Raw genomic sequence first — 14,390 nt, 5'->3', positions numbered from 1 at the left:
CAGCGGCACGGCTGATGCAATGGAGGAGACGCAGGTGTCAACGTCGGCACCTTACTCCTGAATCAGCTTTGATTTATTTATTTATAGCTTACTTTATTTTCTAAACACAATTTTTTAACTCATAGTTTTGATTTAATTATTTTATTTACACGTGTATTATAGTTGATAGGGTTTTTTAAAAAAAATATTTTCTTCCTTGCTAATCATCCCCGTGCCCATTTTCTTTTGCTGATCTTTTCATTCAGATCTCACAGCATTTTTTTTTTCTGTAATACGTTTTAGATCCTTTAACTGGAAAACAAATGTTCAGAAGCTGCTTTAAAACTGAGTAAAATTGATGTGTTGTCCTGTCATATAAATGTTAAAAAATACATTAATGTTTGTGGTTGTAACATGATAAACGTGTAAAAAAAAGTCCTGAGATATAAATACTTCAGTAATGCAAATGCAAATAGATAAATTGACATTAAATAAACATATTTTTAACATTCAGCAGTGTTTCATGCATATTTGGATATAACATACTGGTAGAAAATAAAATCTTAACAATACCAGTCACAGAATAAACATAAACCAGGGAAGACCAAAGTGTTTCCCGGGGATAATTTGGTTTGGGCCCATTTAAGAACGTAGTGGATTTGCGATTAATTTGAAATTTTTACAAGCAAAATCTTCTTAAACATTTATCTAGGCCCAGCAAGCGATGGGCAACGCTTGTCAAAAATATATGGGAAAAAAAGAAAACCAAGGACAATATAACCCCCCAAAATGTTTTGAAAATATTTAGTTGTCATTTAATACAGCAACTGTTTCTTGAAAAAATTTACTATTTTCCTTTTTTAAAATATTGTCAATTTAGTACATTATCGCAGAGATAAAGGTAAATAATTTCAATTTTAATAAAAAAAAAAGTCTCTCTCCTGTTCTCTCAACTTAACATTTTTGCCCTAATGGCAAAAAGTTTGGACATCACTGGCATAAACATTTAAAAAGACAATATTGGTCAACAGGCCCCCGGAACGTTTCTCCACTAGCTGTGGTTCACCGGGGACCGTTTTGTCTAGCGTTTTACTTCAGCTCGTCATGCCGACCGATACGAAGCGAGTTCGAGGGCCTGAGGCGTCTCAGAGTCCGCTCCTGTTCTGGTCCCGACCCGCCAAGGCTCTCCCTTCTCACGGACCCAGAGCGGACGGTCGCCAGCGGGATCAAGTTGACGTGCGGCCGGTGTTTGTCCGCTGCGGCCTGGTGAGTCAAGCTAAAGGTTCCGCTTACATCGAGGCTGGAAACACCAAGGTGCTGTGTTGCGTTTACGGACCGCGGGAGACGGAGCGGAGAGATGAGACTGACATGAAATCTGGACGGTAAGGACTGTTTATTAATCATGTTTATTTTCTGTCTAACCCACAGAAAACAGGATTGAAATAAATAAAAAAAACTCTTTTAGAAAATATTTTCTGTTGCTTGTAATTTCATTTTTTTAGAAAAAAAACTTTAAAAAATCTAAATTGAATTGAGTATAGAAAAAAAAAAAGATTTTATTTTCAAGCTGTATCACCCAGCCCTGTGGTTTGTTTTCTGACTCCAGTCTAAAAACAGTTCTGGTGTGTTTTGAGTCACTCTCTGTGTGTGTGTGTGTGTGTTTGTGTTTCTGTGTCTCAGACTGACCACCGACATGCGCTTTGCTCCGTTTTCCTGCCCGGAGCGCGGTTCCTGGATCCAGGGCAGCCAGGACAAGGACTTTTCCCTGATGCTCCAGGAGAGCCTGCAGCCGGCCGTCTGCCTCCATAAGTATCCGCGCTCTCAGATCGAGGTCAACGTCATGGTTCTGGAGAACAGCGGCTCGATTCTGGCCCACGCCGTCACCTGCGCCTCCATGGCATTGGCGGACGCCGGGATTGAGATGTACGACCTGGTACTGGGCTGCTCCCTGCGCCAGGATGGCGGCTCCTTCGTGGTCGATCCGACGTACCCGGAAGAGAACAGCTGCAGGTCGGGCAGCGGGGAGAAGCAGGGCAGGCTGACGGTGGCGTTCCTGCCCAGTCTGAACCAGGTGTCTGGGCTGCAGTCGGACGGTGAGATGGCGGAGGAGACGCTGACGGCAGGGATTCGGACCTGCATCGAGGGATGTTATAAGGTGTATCCTGTCATCCAGCAGGCTCTGATCAAGGCGGTTCGCAGGGCGGCTCCGCCACCAGCAGAGAGCTGAGAGACACTCAGGACTCACTTCTTCTCTTCTGTCTTTATGTTCATTAACATCACTTGTTTTTTATCTGCAGTGTTACAAAAAATAAACTATTCATTCCTCAGTAGCTTAACATGCAAACCTGTTTTTATACCCTTGTCGGACCTTTGCTTCCTGATTCAGCGTTTACTACACAAAATCTTACCAAGTATTTCTTGTCCAAATATCTATATATTTCAGCAAGGTATAGGAGCTTGTTTTATGTCAATAATCTTTTGTAGATTATTTAATTTAAGACATTTTCCCCCATATTATCAGTGAAATAATCTGCAAGTAGAACTAGCTCTTTTTCAGCAACATTAGAAAATTAATGCTCCTATATCTTGCTGAAAAGCTACTTGTATGTTTGTTTTGTCTCATTTGAAATGTATTAAGATATTTGAAGTAGAAAATAGACCAAAATTACTTGGCAAGATTTTGTCTTTTTGCAGTGTAGTACAGCGAATATAAAATATACAAACTGTCAAGCATGGTGGTGAAGGAGTTATGATTTTGGGCTGTTCTTTTTGCAGTCTTTGTATCCAACAGAAAAAAATAGCTGCTGATTAGAGTTGTTTGATAATTCTAAAACTCAAAAATATTTTTGAGTTTTAGTTCATCTGGCAGTTTTTTTATTTACATGGGAACATTGTCTTTTCATAAATGAAATAATCTTCTAGTGGAACTATTATCGGTATATATATATTATAAGAATAAGGAACTACTGACCTAAACAAAGCTATAATTCACCTATATCTTGGTGAAAAGTTACTTTTAAGTTAGTTTTGTCTTATTTCAAGTTTACCACAATATTTGCACTTGGAACTGGGTAAAAAATGCCTGGTAAGATTTTGTGTTTTCGCAGTGTAGTGGTGCAGACATAAAATAATACTTCTAACATGCAAACCTGTTAGAAGTATCTTTCTCTCAGATATATTCCAGATTTTTTTCCAGAACATAACTTGCAACTTTCTAGTTACTTTCCCAAAACTTACAGGGTGCATTCAGAGACCAGCTTTACTAAATTGTGACTTCTAATGTAGAACTTTCCAGAACTTACTGGATATTTTCCTGGAATCTACTGGTAAGTTCACAACCTAAAATTTACTGTATGGAATCTGTAAACTCCATAAAGCAACTGGCAATTTCCAGAACCTGCAGAAAGTCACTCAGTGTCTCTTTATGGATCTTAAATGTGTTGTGAAGGATTAAAATGTCAGATCCTGAATTCTTCAGCTCTCATCTCATCCTTGCATGTTAGTTTAGTTTAATTGTCTAATGAATCACCGTCTGCTGAGAGAGAAACAGAGCAAACTTCAGTTTATTCACCAAAAAGCTCTGAATCCCTAATGTAAGCAGGGCACAGCTGGGCCCACTTGGGAAGTTGTTATAATCCTCCTCTGACCTATAAACAGGAAAATACAGAATATAAAGCATCATGCTCCCATCTCCAAATAATACACTGACTGTGTTGTCCTTGTAAGGGAATCCACCTCTGCAGCAACTCCGGAAAATTCAAACTTTGGATCCGAATATTTTCTTTTGACACAGAAATATCCACATAATTATCTGAACACTGAGCTGAATGTGACTTTTCCACCATTTATTTTTTAGATTTTAGCTCTTAGTTGGAATGTTTTGCTATAAACAAACAATAACAGCAGTTTCTTTTTAATTTTGACAGTTTTTTTTATCCCCAATATAAAGCAGCCTCCAGTTAAACACGTTAGCAGCCATTATTGCCTTCACTCCAGCTGAATAGAACTTATTTAGAACCACAAAAGTTATCTGATCTTTTGAAGAAACAAAAATGTATATTTTTTATGCACTTTATAAAATTTATTTTTAAACCTCTGTCATGTTTTTTTCTGTTTTGTTCTTTTTAAACAAAGAAAAGTCCAATGTTTTTGCAAAAAGAGGATGGATACATGTCATTCTACAATGCTAAAATTTACAGAGAAATTATGAAGATGGGAGAAAGGTCAGTTTTCAACCTAATTGCTAAAAAAAAATAATCAAGAATAATACTATAGGCACTTTTAGTCACTTTCAATTTATATGCACTTAGGGTGTCTTAAATTCAGGTGTCTAAAATTAAGGCCTTAAAATTTCTTAAATGTATTTATTTATTTTACTCACTTGACTTTTCTGTCAGGCAAAAGTTTGAGGCCCCGCAGACATTGCGCTCGAGACGGGTTGCGGCTACCGGTAACTAGCTGCTAACTAGCTAGCTAGCAAAATCCCACAACCATTACCTATATTTATTTATTTATTTGTCTTAAAGTTAAATCAAATTGTCATTAAAAAGGTTTTTAAAGTTTCTAAATTTGACTTGCTGTAACCTGCAGATATCCTGAAAACAATTAATCTATAAAAATAACAAAAACCGCATTTGTCTAATTACAAAGACGAGTTGGTTCTTTATCCTTTTTAGCTCAAATTTTAAAGAGCAATTATGTTAGACTCACAGAGTAAATTGAGTATTGGAGAAGCACACAATCTTCCCAAATATTTTTCGCTAATATAAAACTAATATATCTTGTTTTAAGTAAATAATTACTTGATATTGATGAAATTTCACTCAACGATTTTTCTTATGTAAAATAATTTGTTAGTGGTACTCATTATTTAAAATGAGTACCACTAACTATAATTAAGGAATTATAGACCTAAAACAACCTCCTATCGCGCTAAAAAGTTTCTTTTAAGTTAGTTTTGTCTCATTTCAAGTCTACTAAAATATTTGCACTAGAATAAAATACGTGGTGAGATTGTGTGTTTCTGCAGTGCAGACCCCTGTCACTTTTGCTCAGTTTTACTCTGAATTAACGCTGAAGTTAATCCCTGCGCGTCAGGATTTTATTACGAGGCTCATAAATAAGTGAACAGAAACTGTTGAAAGTCATTTAGTTTTTGTTTTTAATTCTGTGACTCCCTCCCGGTTTGCTTGTCCTCCCTCTGCGCAGGGCTGGACCTGCAGATTTCAAACAGCACATCAGCGCGTTTCTGGAAATGCTGCCCGGAAATTTGTCCAAATAAACACAGCTTGATTCGGCCTGGGTGGGCAGACTTATCAAGCACTAATTCTGTAAACATATGAGGGGAATGAGCGGGCCCCTCATTGGCTGCGGGCCGGAGGAAGAAGAAGAGGGAGGAGGAGTGGAGAGGGGGGTGTTCGGTGAAATTTGAATGAATGTGGGTGGGCTGGGAACACAGGCCGGTTCTGATGGACAGTTTATTTCCCATTTCAGTGTCAACATAACGCAACAAACCTCCAACAGCTCTGGACAGTTTTCTGGGGCCCCATGAGTGTGAGAAGTCAGTCGGTGAAGCAGAGGCTCCCCTCATGGCTCTGTTCCCCGGCCGCCTGCCGCCGCTCGCTGTCTCCTCCTCGGCTCTGAGCCTCTCCGGAAACCCGCTGATCTACCTGTACGGAGGGGACAGCACATTGAGTCTAGTTCCGGGCTCCCAGGAGCCCCCCCAGAAGCCTCCTTACAGCTACATCGCGCTCATCGCCATGGCCATCAGGAGCGCGCCCGGGCAGCGCGCCACGCTCAGCGGCATCTACCAGTTCATCATGGATCGGTTCCCTTTCTACCAGGACAACAAGCAGGGCTGGCAGAACTCCATCCGGCACAACCTATCGCTGAACGACTGCTTCATCAAGCTGCCCAGAGAGAAGGGCCGGCCGGGGAAGGGCAGCTACTGGACCCTGGACTCCAGCTGTTTGGATATGTTTGAAAACGGAAACTACCGCCGCAGGAAGAGGAGGACCAAGAGCCAGCAGGACGCGCCAGACTCCAAAGATCCTGGTTCGAGACGCGCAAAAGTCGCCGTGTCGTCCAGGGGAACTCTGAAGTCTGACTGGGGGACAGCACCGGCGCCAAATAAAGAGCCGAACACAGAACCGTTTCTTTTAAAGTTCACCCATCAGAATCCAGTCGCACAGAGACAAAAAGCTCATATTTCCACGGAACCTCAAGCTGATCCAGGATCGGCTCAGCGCGCCAACCTGGCCGCTGCAGCACAACAAACACCGAGAGCGAACGTACAGAGGACGGACAGGTCCAAAGGGTTCACCATCGAGAGCATCTTATCCAAAAATCAAGACGAAGCGCGCGGCCGCGTCCTGGACATTTCAGCGGAGAGTCTCTGCGCCCCCCCGCTCATCAGTGCGCATCCCCATCACCTGGTCCAGGTGGGACTCCCCTTCTGCTCCTACCTGTCTCTCACCTGCTCGGACTCAGCGCTGCGCTTCCACTGAAGGGGAGCGGGCAAAAACATTCAAGGATTTCTGCGCACAGATGCGTAAAAGTTTGCTAATCAAAGCTGTATTTACCCAGAAACCACGAGATCTGCGCCATTGTTATTACGTTCATCACCATCATCGGCATTAAAACAATACAGCAGAACAACAGGGAGAAAGGCAGGCGTAATTACTGAATGTTTTTGTTCATGTGTGACTTCTTGTTTTTTGATTGCAGAGAAGCACGTTTAAATGCATTTTTGTTGTAATTTAACTCGACAGGGCCTGGAGATGCCAAACAACGTGAGGATTAACTTCACTGAACGCTGTAACCAAAACATATAAACTGGTCAGCTCTGAGTTGGAATGTTGCAAAAATAAAGTTCAGGTAGAGATCAAACTGTTGCATTGCTGTTATTGATTTATTTTATCATAAGAAAATCAGAAAATATCATGCAGTTTCCAGTTCACTGCACTGCAAAAACACAATCTTACCAAGCATTTTTGGTCGAGTTTCTTTACGGAAAATGTCTTCAAATAAGACAAAAGTAACTTACAAGTAACTTTTCAACAAGATAGGAGCTTGTTTTAAGTTAATAAGTTGATTTTGATGGAAAAACTGTTAGTTGCACTTACAACATGGGAAAAATGTCTTGTACTAATTGATTAATCTGCCAGGGGAGCTAGTACTGCTTTAATCAATATGAGGGAATTATTGACTTAAGACAAACTCTTATTTTCCTGAAAAGTTACTTACAAGTTATTTTTTCTTTAAGACTTTATTTGAAAGGATGTTTGAATAAGACTGACATAACAGTTGCATTGAAAGTCCATTAAACGTGTCATTAATTACAACATGACACTTCGTGACAACAGTGATAAACATTAATAAAGACTCGTTTGTGTTTATGACGGGGTTCATGTCAGTCTTATCCACACCCCTTCAAATAAACTGTTAGCTTTCTGTATTATTTCCAGTGAACTATTTGCACTAGAAGATCAAAAATACTTTGTAAGAGTTTTGCAGTGCGTTTGGTTAGTTGTGCATCACCCTGCTGATGGCAGCAGGACTGAACCAGAATGTTTCTGCTGTTTTCCTGCATCAAACTACAGCTAGTTGTCATCATTTAGCAGCTCGGGTGTCACAAATTCTACAAATAGATGTTGCAGAAAAAAAATCTTTGTCCCCTGGATGCAACTTTTAGCATCTTTATCGCTGGATCCGAAGCAGATCATGATGTCAGCTTTCTGTTTTTGCAGATAACATGCTGCAGGAATCCTAAAACAAATCAAACGACGGATCAGAGCAGGAAGCAACGAGAGGAATAAAGAGAAAATTACTGATAATGAAAGTGAATCCAATTTGCTGCAATTCTCTAATTGATTTTTTACAATGTACAAACAAACAAATTTAGAATTTAACTAAACGAACTATGCAAAACAAAACTTCAGATTATATAATTGTTTTGAACCCAAACTCCCCGCTTTATGCTGCTCTGTTCAGAGAGCCACATCTCCCAATTATAAACCTGCCACTTCAGGGACTGAAGCCGTTTTCTCCCCCTTATGATCGACATTAATTAAGTCTTATGAACATCTGCAGCATAAATTTTGTTTTATTACACTAGAACTAGATGTTTATATGAAATTTTACGTTTTAAAACAAAGTAAAGTGTCAAACCTTTACAAGAAGACAATTAAATTATTTTCTTGGATGAAACAGTCCAGATGTGTTTGAAATGAAGAAAGATGTCTTTAGTTCCTAATGAGATTTTATGCAAATGTAACATTTAAAAACGTAGAAAATATGCAGGAAAACAAAATGAAAATGACCAAAAAAACTGAAAAATGAAAGTCACATTAAAAATGGAGAAAGATGTCCTTATTGCTATGGAGACTCTATGCAAATAAAACATTTTAAAAAACATGTTAAAACTTATTTTTTCTTCTTATGTTTAAAAATACTTCTCAGGTTTTACGAACAATCGGTTTGGAGGACATAACGTAACTCTGGAACCTCAGATTGCAGACCCCTCGTCAAATCAATAGAGCCCGAATCCACACAGCGGAAAATTATGGCCTAGTCAAAGTCCAGCCCTCCACCTCATCTAAATCTTGCAGAAGAAGCAAAAAGTCAATATTGTTACAATAAAACCTTAAAACAACAAACGAGGCTCCATCAAGAGTTTCCAACCTCCAACCTGTAACCTGTATGAAATCAGAGCGCCGCATCGCCATCATGTCTAAATATAGACCCACGCTCCACAGAGGAGCTGTGAGGTCGACGCTGAGCAAATCAGGAATGTTTGTTTGAAATAAATAAACTTCCCTCACAATCACAAGCATTTCCTGTGTATAGGATTCCTTGGGCAGATGTGTAAATAAAACATGAGGAGAGGAGAGGAGAGGAGAGGAGAGGAGAGGAGAGGAGAGGAGAGAGGAGAGGAGAGGAGAGGGAGAGGAGGAGGAGGAGAGGGAGAGAGGAGAGGAGAGAGAGGGAGGAGAGGAGAGAGGAGAGGGAGAGAGAGAGAGGAGAGGAGAGGAGAGAGAGGAGAGGAGAGGAGAGGAGAGAGAGGAGAGGGAGAGGAGAGGAGAGGGAGGAGGAGAGAGGGAGAGGAGAGAGGGAGAGGAGAGGGAGGGAGAGGGGAGAGGAGAGGAGAGGAGAGGAGAGGAGAGGAGAGGAGAGGAGAGGAGAGAGGAGAGGAGAGGGAGAGGAGAGGAGAGGAGAGAGAGAGGAGAGGGAGAGGAGAGGAGAGAGGAGAGGAGAGGAGAGGAGAGGAGAGGAGAGAGGAGAGGAGAGGAGAGAGAGGAGAGGAGAGGAGAGGGAGAGGAGAGGGAGAGGAGAGAGGGAGAGGAGAGGAGAGGAGAGGAGAGGAGAGGAGAGGAGGAGAGGAGAGGAGAGGAGAGGAGAGGAGGAGAGAGGAGAGGAGAGGAGAGGGAGAGGAGGAGGAGAGGAGAGAGGAGAGGAGAGGAGAGGAGAGGAGAGGAGAGAGAGGAGAGGAGAGGAGAGGGAGAGGAGAGGAGAGAGGAGAGGAGAGGAGAGGAGAGGAGAGGAGAGGAGAGGAGAGGAGAGGAGAGGAGAGGAGAGGAGAGGAGAGGAGAGGAGAGGAGAGGAGAGGAGAGGAGAGGAGAGGAGAGGAGAGGAGAGGAGAGGAGACAGGAAGAGGGTCTTACCACTGTCAATCACTCTCATGTATGTGCTGCTTACAAACTCCCCCTTGATCTTTGCTACCCCACTGCTGCACTAACTGCTATTTAGTGATGACAGACTGTTTTCCTTGAACAGTAAATTGTTTCTTCAGCATCAATACATTTAGCACAAGGTACACAAGGTTGATTGTCAGCGCTAAGACCCTCCTCCTGGCCCTGATTGGCTGTTGTAGATCAGGAGCCGGGCTTTTCTTCACATATGGAGGAGCTTGATCTTTTCACAGTTTATCTGTCTCATTATGTACTATCACAACATGATGAACATTTTAGCAAATCTGGAAAAAAATTTTTTATAATTTTGTAAACGGACTGCAGCTTTAAAGAGGAGCGGCAAAAGCAAAAGAGGCAGATTAGCAGTGCTTGCCAACAACTGATGGTGCTAATCCATGACATGTTGCTGCTGAACATTGTTTCTGCTGAGCATTGAGCTGTTAGCATGTTCAGACCATCATGCAGCAACAGTCTTCAGTCAGAGGCTTCTTTAGAATCGTTGCAAGACTGACTGCTTCCACACCAAATCCACAAGGACGTGAAAAAATTGAGCTCCGTTATGACTTTTATTTTCCCTTTGGGATTGAGGAAGTGTTTTCAGTCTGAACTGAGCTGAATTTAATGTGCAGGAAATCTCAGTGGACCGCAGCTAATTGTCGGTTTTAGAAATCCCAGCGGATCAGCTCAGAGCATTTTGAACCCGATGTTGTCTCGATGTCTCAGTGTTCGGCCCGGTTTCTGAGACAAACACCAGAGGAACCATTAACTTCCTTCCATGTGGAATCGAGCTCTAAATATCCCCGTCTGGAGTTTTCTGGATCAAAAGAGCTTCTAATCCTGGTGTTTATTATATGTTTTCACTCCCTGCATAAACCACCTCCACTTGTCCAAATACACACTCAGCACCAGGCGGGAGGGCAGGGCGGTGATGAAGACGGATGGACCCGGTTCTGGACACATTAGCCGCTAATCACGAAAGGTTTACTTAGTTCAATAAGTCACATTGTCCGCCAGAGAGGCACTGATGCTGTTTACAACACGGACCCAAACACAGGCAGATGTGCAGCAGGAGTTCTGATGAAATCTCAGAGGAGACCCGAACCTGGTTCTGATGTTCTGAGACTCACAGCAGCTCTCAGTTCATCATGCCGCGAAAAACTAAACAATTCAACTCATTTCTCTTCCTGAAATACATCAAGAATCCAGAAAAATAAATAAACAAATACATAAATTAAAAAAAAATAAATTTAATTCAAATGAAAAATACTTTGATTCCAAGTGGAAATAAAATGAGAGATTTAATTTGTATTTAGAAAATTTAAACATTTTATGTTGCAAAGTTCACAAAACTAAATCAAAAATAAAATTTTAATTTTCTATTAGTTTTAGAATAAGTAATAAAAAGCTAAAGGTTAAATGTAAACATTTTTACATTAAATTGAAAAATATTTTGAGTAAAAAGATTTAGAATAAAATAAAAAAATATCTAAATAGAATAAATGTTTGATTTATATTCAAATTGTCAAAACGAGAATATAATTTCAACTTAAACGGGAGATGTAATTGGCATTTAGAGTATTTAAGCATTTTATTTTGTAAAGTTCACAATCAAAATTTAAATAAAAATAAAATAAGAAATTTGTATTGAAAACGGAATAAATTTTGCTGGGAATCACTTGTTTTATATTTTAATTTAATTGTCATTACCTTGTAAAAACCAGTTTTCACTTTGATGTTAAAGGTTTTTCAATTGTTTTGTAAAACCAATAAAATTGTATGAATAATTTTTTAATAGCTCTGTCATGGAAAACATAACCTGTTTCCTCCCCTTTAAGCATCAGTTTCATTTAATGTTTTATGACTTTTTATAAAAACTACCTTTTTAATCTCTGGATTAAAAAGTAAAATCCAAACAGAACATTCTCACATCCCGTTCTCGTTCCTCTTTCTTCTCAGAAGCTCAGCCTAAACATGGAGATTATTCCTTCATGTGTGCTCGGCAGCGCTGCGACGCACAGAAACAAATATTTATTGTATGTTTAACATTTGGATTTTGCTGTTGAAGCTCCACAAACTGAAGCTCTGAAGGAAAACATCCTGGACCCTCGGCTCCGCGAAACGAGACGTAGAAAATGTTTCAACATCTCTGCAGCTTTGCTTTCTCCAACTGTAAACAAACACTCACGATCCCACGGGGAGTGTGTGTGTGTGTGTGTGTGTGTGTGTGTGTGTGTGTGTGTGTGTGTGTGTGTGTGTGTGTGTGTGTGTGCGCGCGCGCGTGTGTGAAGGTTTGCACGCGGCAGCAGGATTACCACCCTCGGATCGGGACCACCCTGACTTTTAACACTTAATCCAGCCGGAAGTGGAGCGACGTCACACATCTCCTTGAAGAACCGTGTTCGGTTTGTCTCCACACAAACTCACACTCTTCTTCCGCGGCCTAAAAGCCAAACAAACTGCTGAGGACATATGCTGCACAGCTGCTCTCTCACAAACCCAACATGTTTGTTGAAACTGGTATTTCCAGAGAGTCTGTGAACGCATCGGAGTTTGTCATGAAGGGAGAGGAATTGGATTTTGGAAGGTCGGGAACAAGGGTACTACCTCCACCTGGAAGTATGGGAACAGCTCGGCGGCTGGGCTGACACAGTTTACAATCAGTCTACCGTTAACTCACACTTTGTCAATAATGTCAGAGTTGCTACCTGTAACTGGTCCGGCTCCTCCGCTGAGCTGCCAGTTTTGGTGAGTCTGAATCGCTGCCAACAGAAAAGTCAGGTTCATTTCCAAGATGAGGAACAAAATATGAGTCCAGCTTTTGCCTTTTCCTTGCTCTCCTTTTTCCATTCTTTTCACTTTGCTGCTCCATGGAGCTCCACTCATGTTAACTTGGTCCATAGAAATGCTCTAGCTAGTTTGCCAACTGTTGCCAAGTGACTGATGATGACGTTGGTGGACGCTGGTGACAAGCTTTACCCAGAATACACTTGGAGACAATATGGACTATCCACTTGTAATTTTGTGTGTCATGCCAGTCATGTACCACAATATTTTATTCAATATTTTACACCCACTGTGTCAATAAAATTAGTCGGTCTTGTAAAGGTTTTAGCAACCATGAGTCAACAAGGACTGGGGCAGCCTACTGTATAAACTACTGGGGCACCACACAGTAGAATCATACAAATGAACTCTTTCTCCAGCTCTCATCAGACATCAGGCTTGGTTCCCGTCATATTCTGGCTCCCGCCTGGGCCGTGGGCCCCCCAACCCCTGTCAAAGCTCCGCCCCTGACCCACAGATTCCTTTCCAGGATTAGAGGACTGATGTCTCAGTAAGATCTAGAGAAACTAATCCATGCATTTATCTTTAGTCACACTTATTACTGCAACAGTGTCTTCACAGATCTGCCTAAAAAAATAAAGAATGCTGCTGCTTGTGTTCTGACTAAAACCAGGAAGATAGAGCACATCACCCAAAGTCCTTCACAGGCTCCCTGTAGCTCAGAGGATAGACTTTAAGATACTGCTGTTTGTATATTAATCACTGAATGGCTCAGCACCACAGTACATTAAAGATCTGCTGTTGTCATGGCAACCTTTCTCAGATCTTCTGGTTCTTCTCTGCATCCAGAACCAGAACCAAACATGGCGAAGCAGCATTCAGCTTCTATCCACCACAAATCTGGAACAAACTTTCCAGAAAAAAGTAAAACAGATGACAATCTAGACCGGTTTTCAGTAGAGAGGCGCTTCCCTGGGGGCGCCAGAGCACTTTAGGGGAGGCGCGGTGCGAGGGAAAAAGTAAACCGGAAAAGCTATCTGCTTGCTGTCTACTGATGTGAGAGAAACGTCTTTTACGCACACGATCAAATCTGTGGATTTAGGAAAAAGTTGGTACTGTGGGGTGCGCGTGTGGAGCGGGGATCAGTGGAAATGTTTCCCACCTTAGAGGATCTTTTGGCCAGTGATGTCAGTAACGTTTCTGACGTCGGACCACTTTTTTCTGTAACGAGTAATCTAACGCGTTGCTATTTCAAATCCAGTAGTCAGACTACAGTTACTTATCAAAATCATTTTTGTGTTACTGTGCGTTAATATCTTATTTTGTTATTTAATCGTATTTTCTCTACGCGTCTTGTCGAGTGACCGACGTCTCTATGCAACAGAAATGTAAACAATGGAGGGAGATGCGCATTTTGTTGGTGGAAAAACTGGAACTATTTTCAGTTTCTGTCGCCAAGTCCGATTATTATAAGCGGCTTTGGGCTTCATCTTTTAAAAGTCGCTTGCAAGTTTAATGAGCGGCGGGTTGCGCCTTTTTGGGCTCGTTTTTGAACGTGAAGTTGCTCATTTGGGCTTGGAAATAAGCAGAGACTCAATAAATCCCAGAATTTGTCCGTCATTAAGGTAGTTTTACTCAGTCTCTCCCTGTTCATCATTTCCCGGATGATCCGTCCCGCTGTGTCTTTGTTAATGTCAACTTAATTTATTACCTCTCAATGACATCGAGCCGGCGTATGCCCAGAAAACTAAAATATCGAAACCAATATGAACAGCGCAATAAACGTGAAAACAGCCACGAATAAACGTGTCCGTAGTTGGCAATAGTTATAATGGCAAGTTAGCACCGTTATAATTATTAATATTACGGTAAGTGTCGCAGCCATCTGAGCTGTGGAGCTGCAGGAGGAGCTCTGTGCGCTGCGACATCAAACTCAGG

General features: G+C 41.4%; 2 protein-coding genes across 2 annotated transcripts; both read left to right on the top strand.

The window, feature by feature from the left end:
• The first annotated feature begins 1,014 nt into the window (after nucleotides 1-1,014).
• exosc6 (exosome component 6) lies at nucleotides 1,015-2,315 on the top strand. The gene is made up of 2 exons (XM_044125840.1): nucleotides 1,015-1,361; nucleotides 1,660-2,315. Exons 1-2 carry the CDS (start codon nucleotides 1,084-1,086, stop codon nucleotides 2,204-2,206), a joined length of 825 nt encoding a protein of 274 aa, XP_043981775.1. The 5' UTR covers nucleotides 1,015-1,083; the 3' UTR covers nucleotides 2,207-2,315.
• Nucleotides 2,316-5,152: 2,837 nt separating this feature from the next.
• Nucleotides 5,153-6,854, top strand: foxl1 (forkhead box L1). The gene has a single exon (XM_044125839.1). It carries the CDS (start codon nucleotides 5,568-5,570, stop codon nucleotides 6,483-6,485), a length of 918 nt encoding a protein of 305 aa, XP_043981774.1. The 5' UTR covers nucleotides 5,153-5,567; the 3' UTR covers nucleotides 6,486-6,854.
• Nucleotides 6,855-14,390: the final 7,536 nt, after the last annotated feature.

Source organism: Gambusia affinis, linkage group LG08 (assembly GCF_019740435.1).
Source record: "Gambusia affinis linkage group LG08, SWU_Gaff_1.0, whole genome shotgun sequence".
In the NCBI taxonomy this organism is placed as follows: Eukaryota; Metazoa; Chordata; class Actinopteri; order Cyprinodontiformes; family Poeciliidae; genus Gambusia; species Gambusia affinis.
This window is presented reverse-complemented; position numbering and strand designations above follow the sequence as displayed.

What these genes read in the sequence shown, in the direction of transcription:
- exosc6 (XM_044125840.1), top strand. Translation starts at nt 1,084, where the DNA reads ATGCCGACCGATACGAAGCGAGTTCGAGGGCCTGAGGCGTCTCAGAGT. An exon ending in ACTGACATGAAATCTGGACG is followed by an intron (nt 1,362 to 1,659) that starts GTAAGGACTGTT and finishes TCTGTGTCTCAG; the next exon opens with ACTGACCACCGACATGCGCT.
- foxl1 (XM_044125839.1), top strand. Translation starts at nt 5,568, where the DNA reads ATGGCTCTGTTCCCCGGCCGCCTGCCGCCGCTCGCTGTCTCCTCCTCG.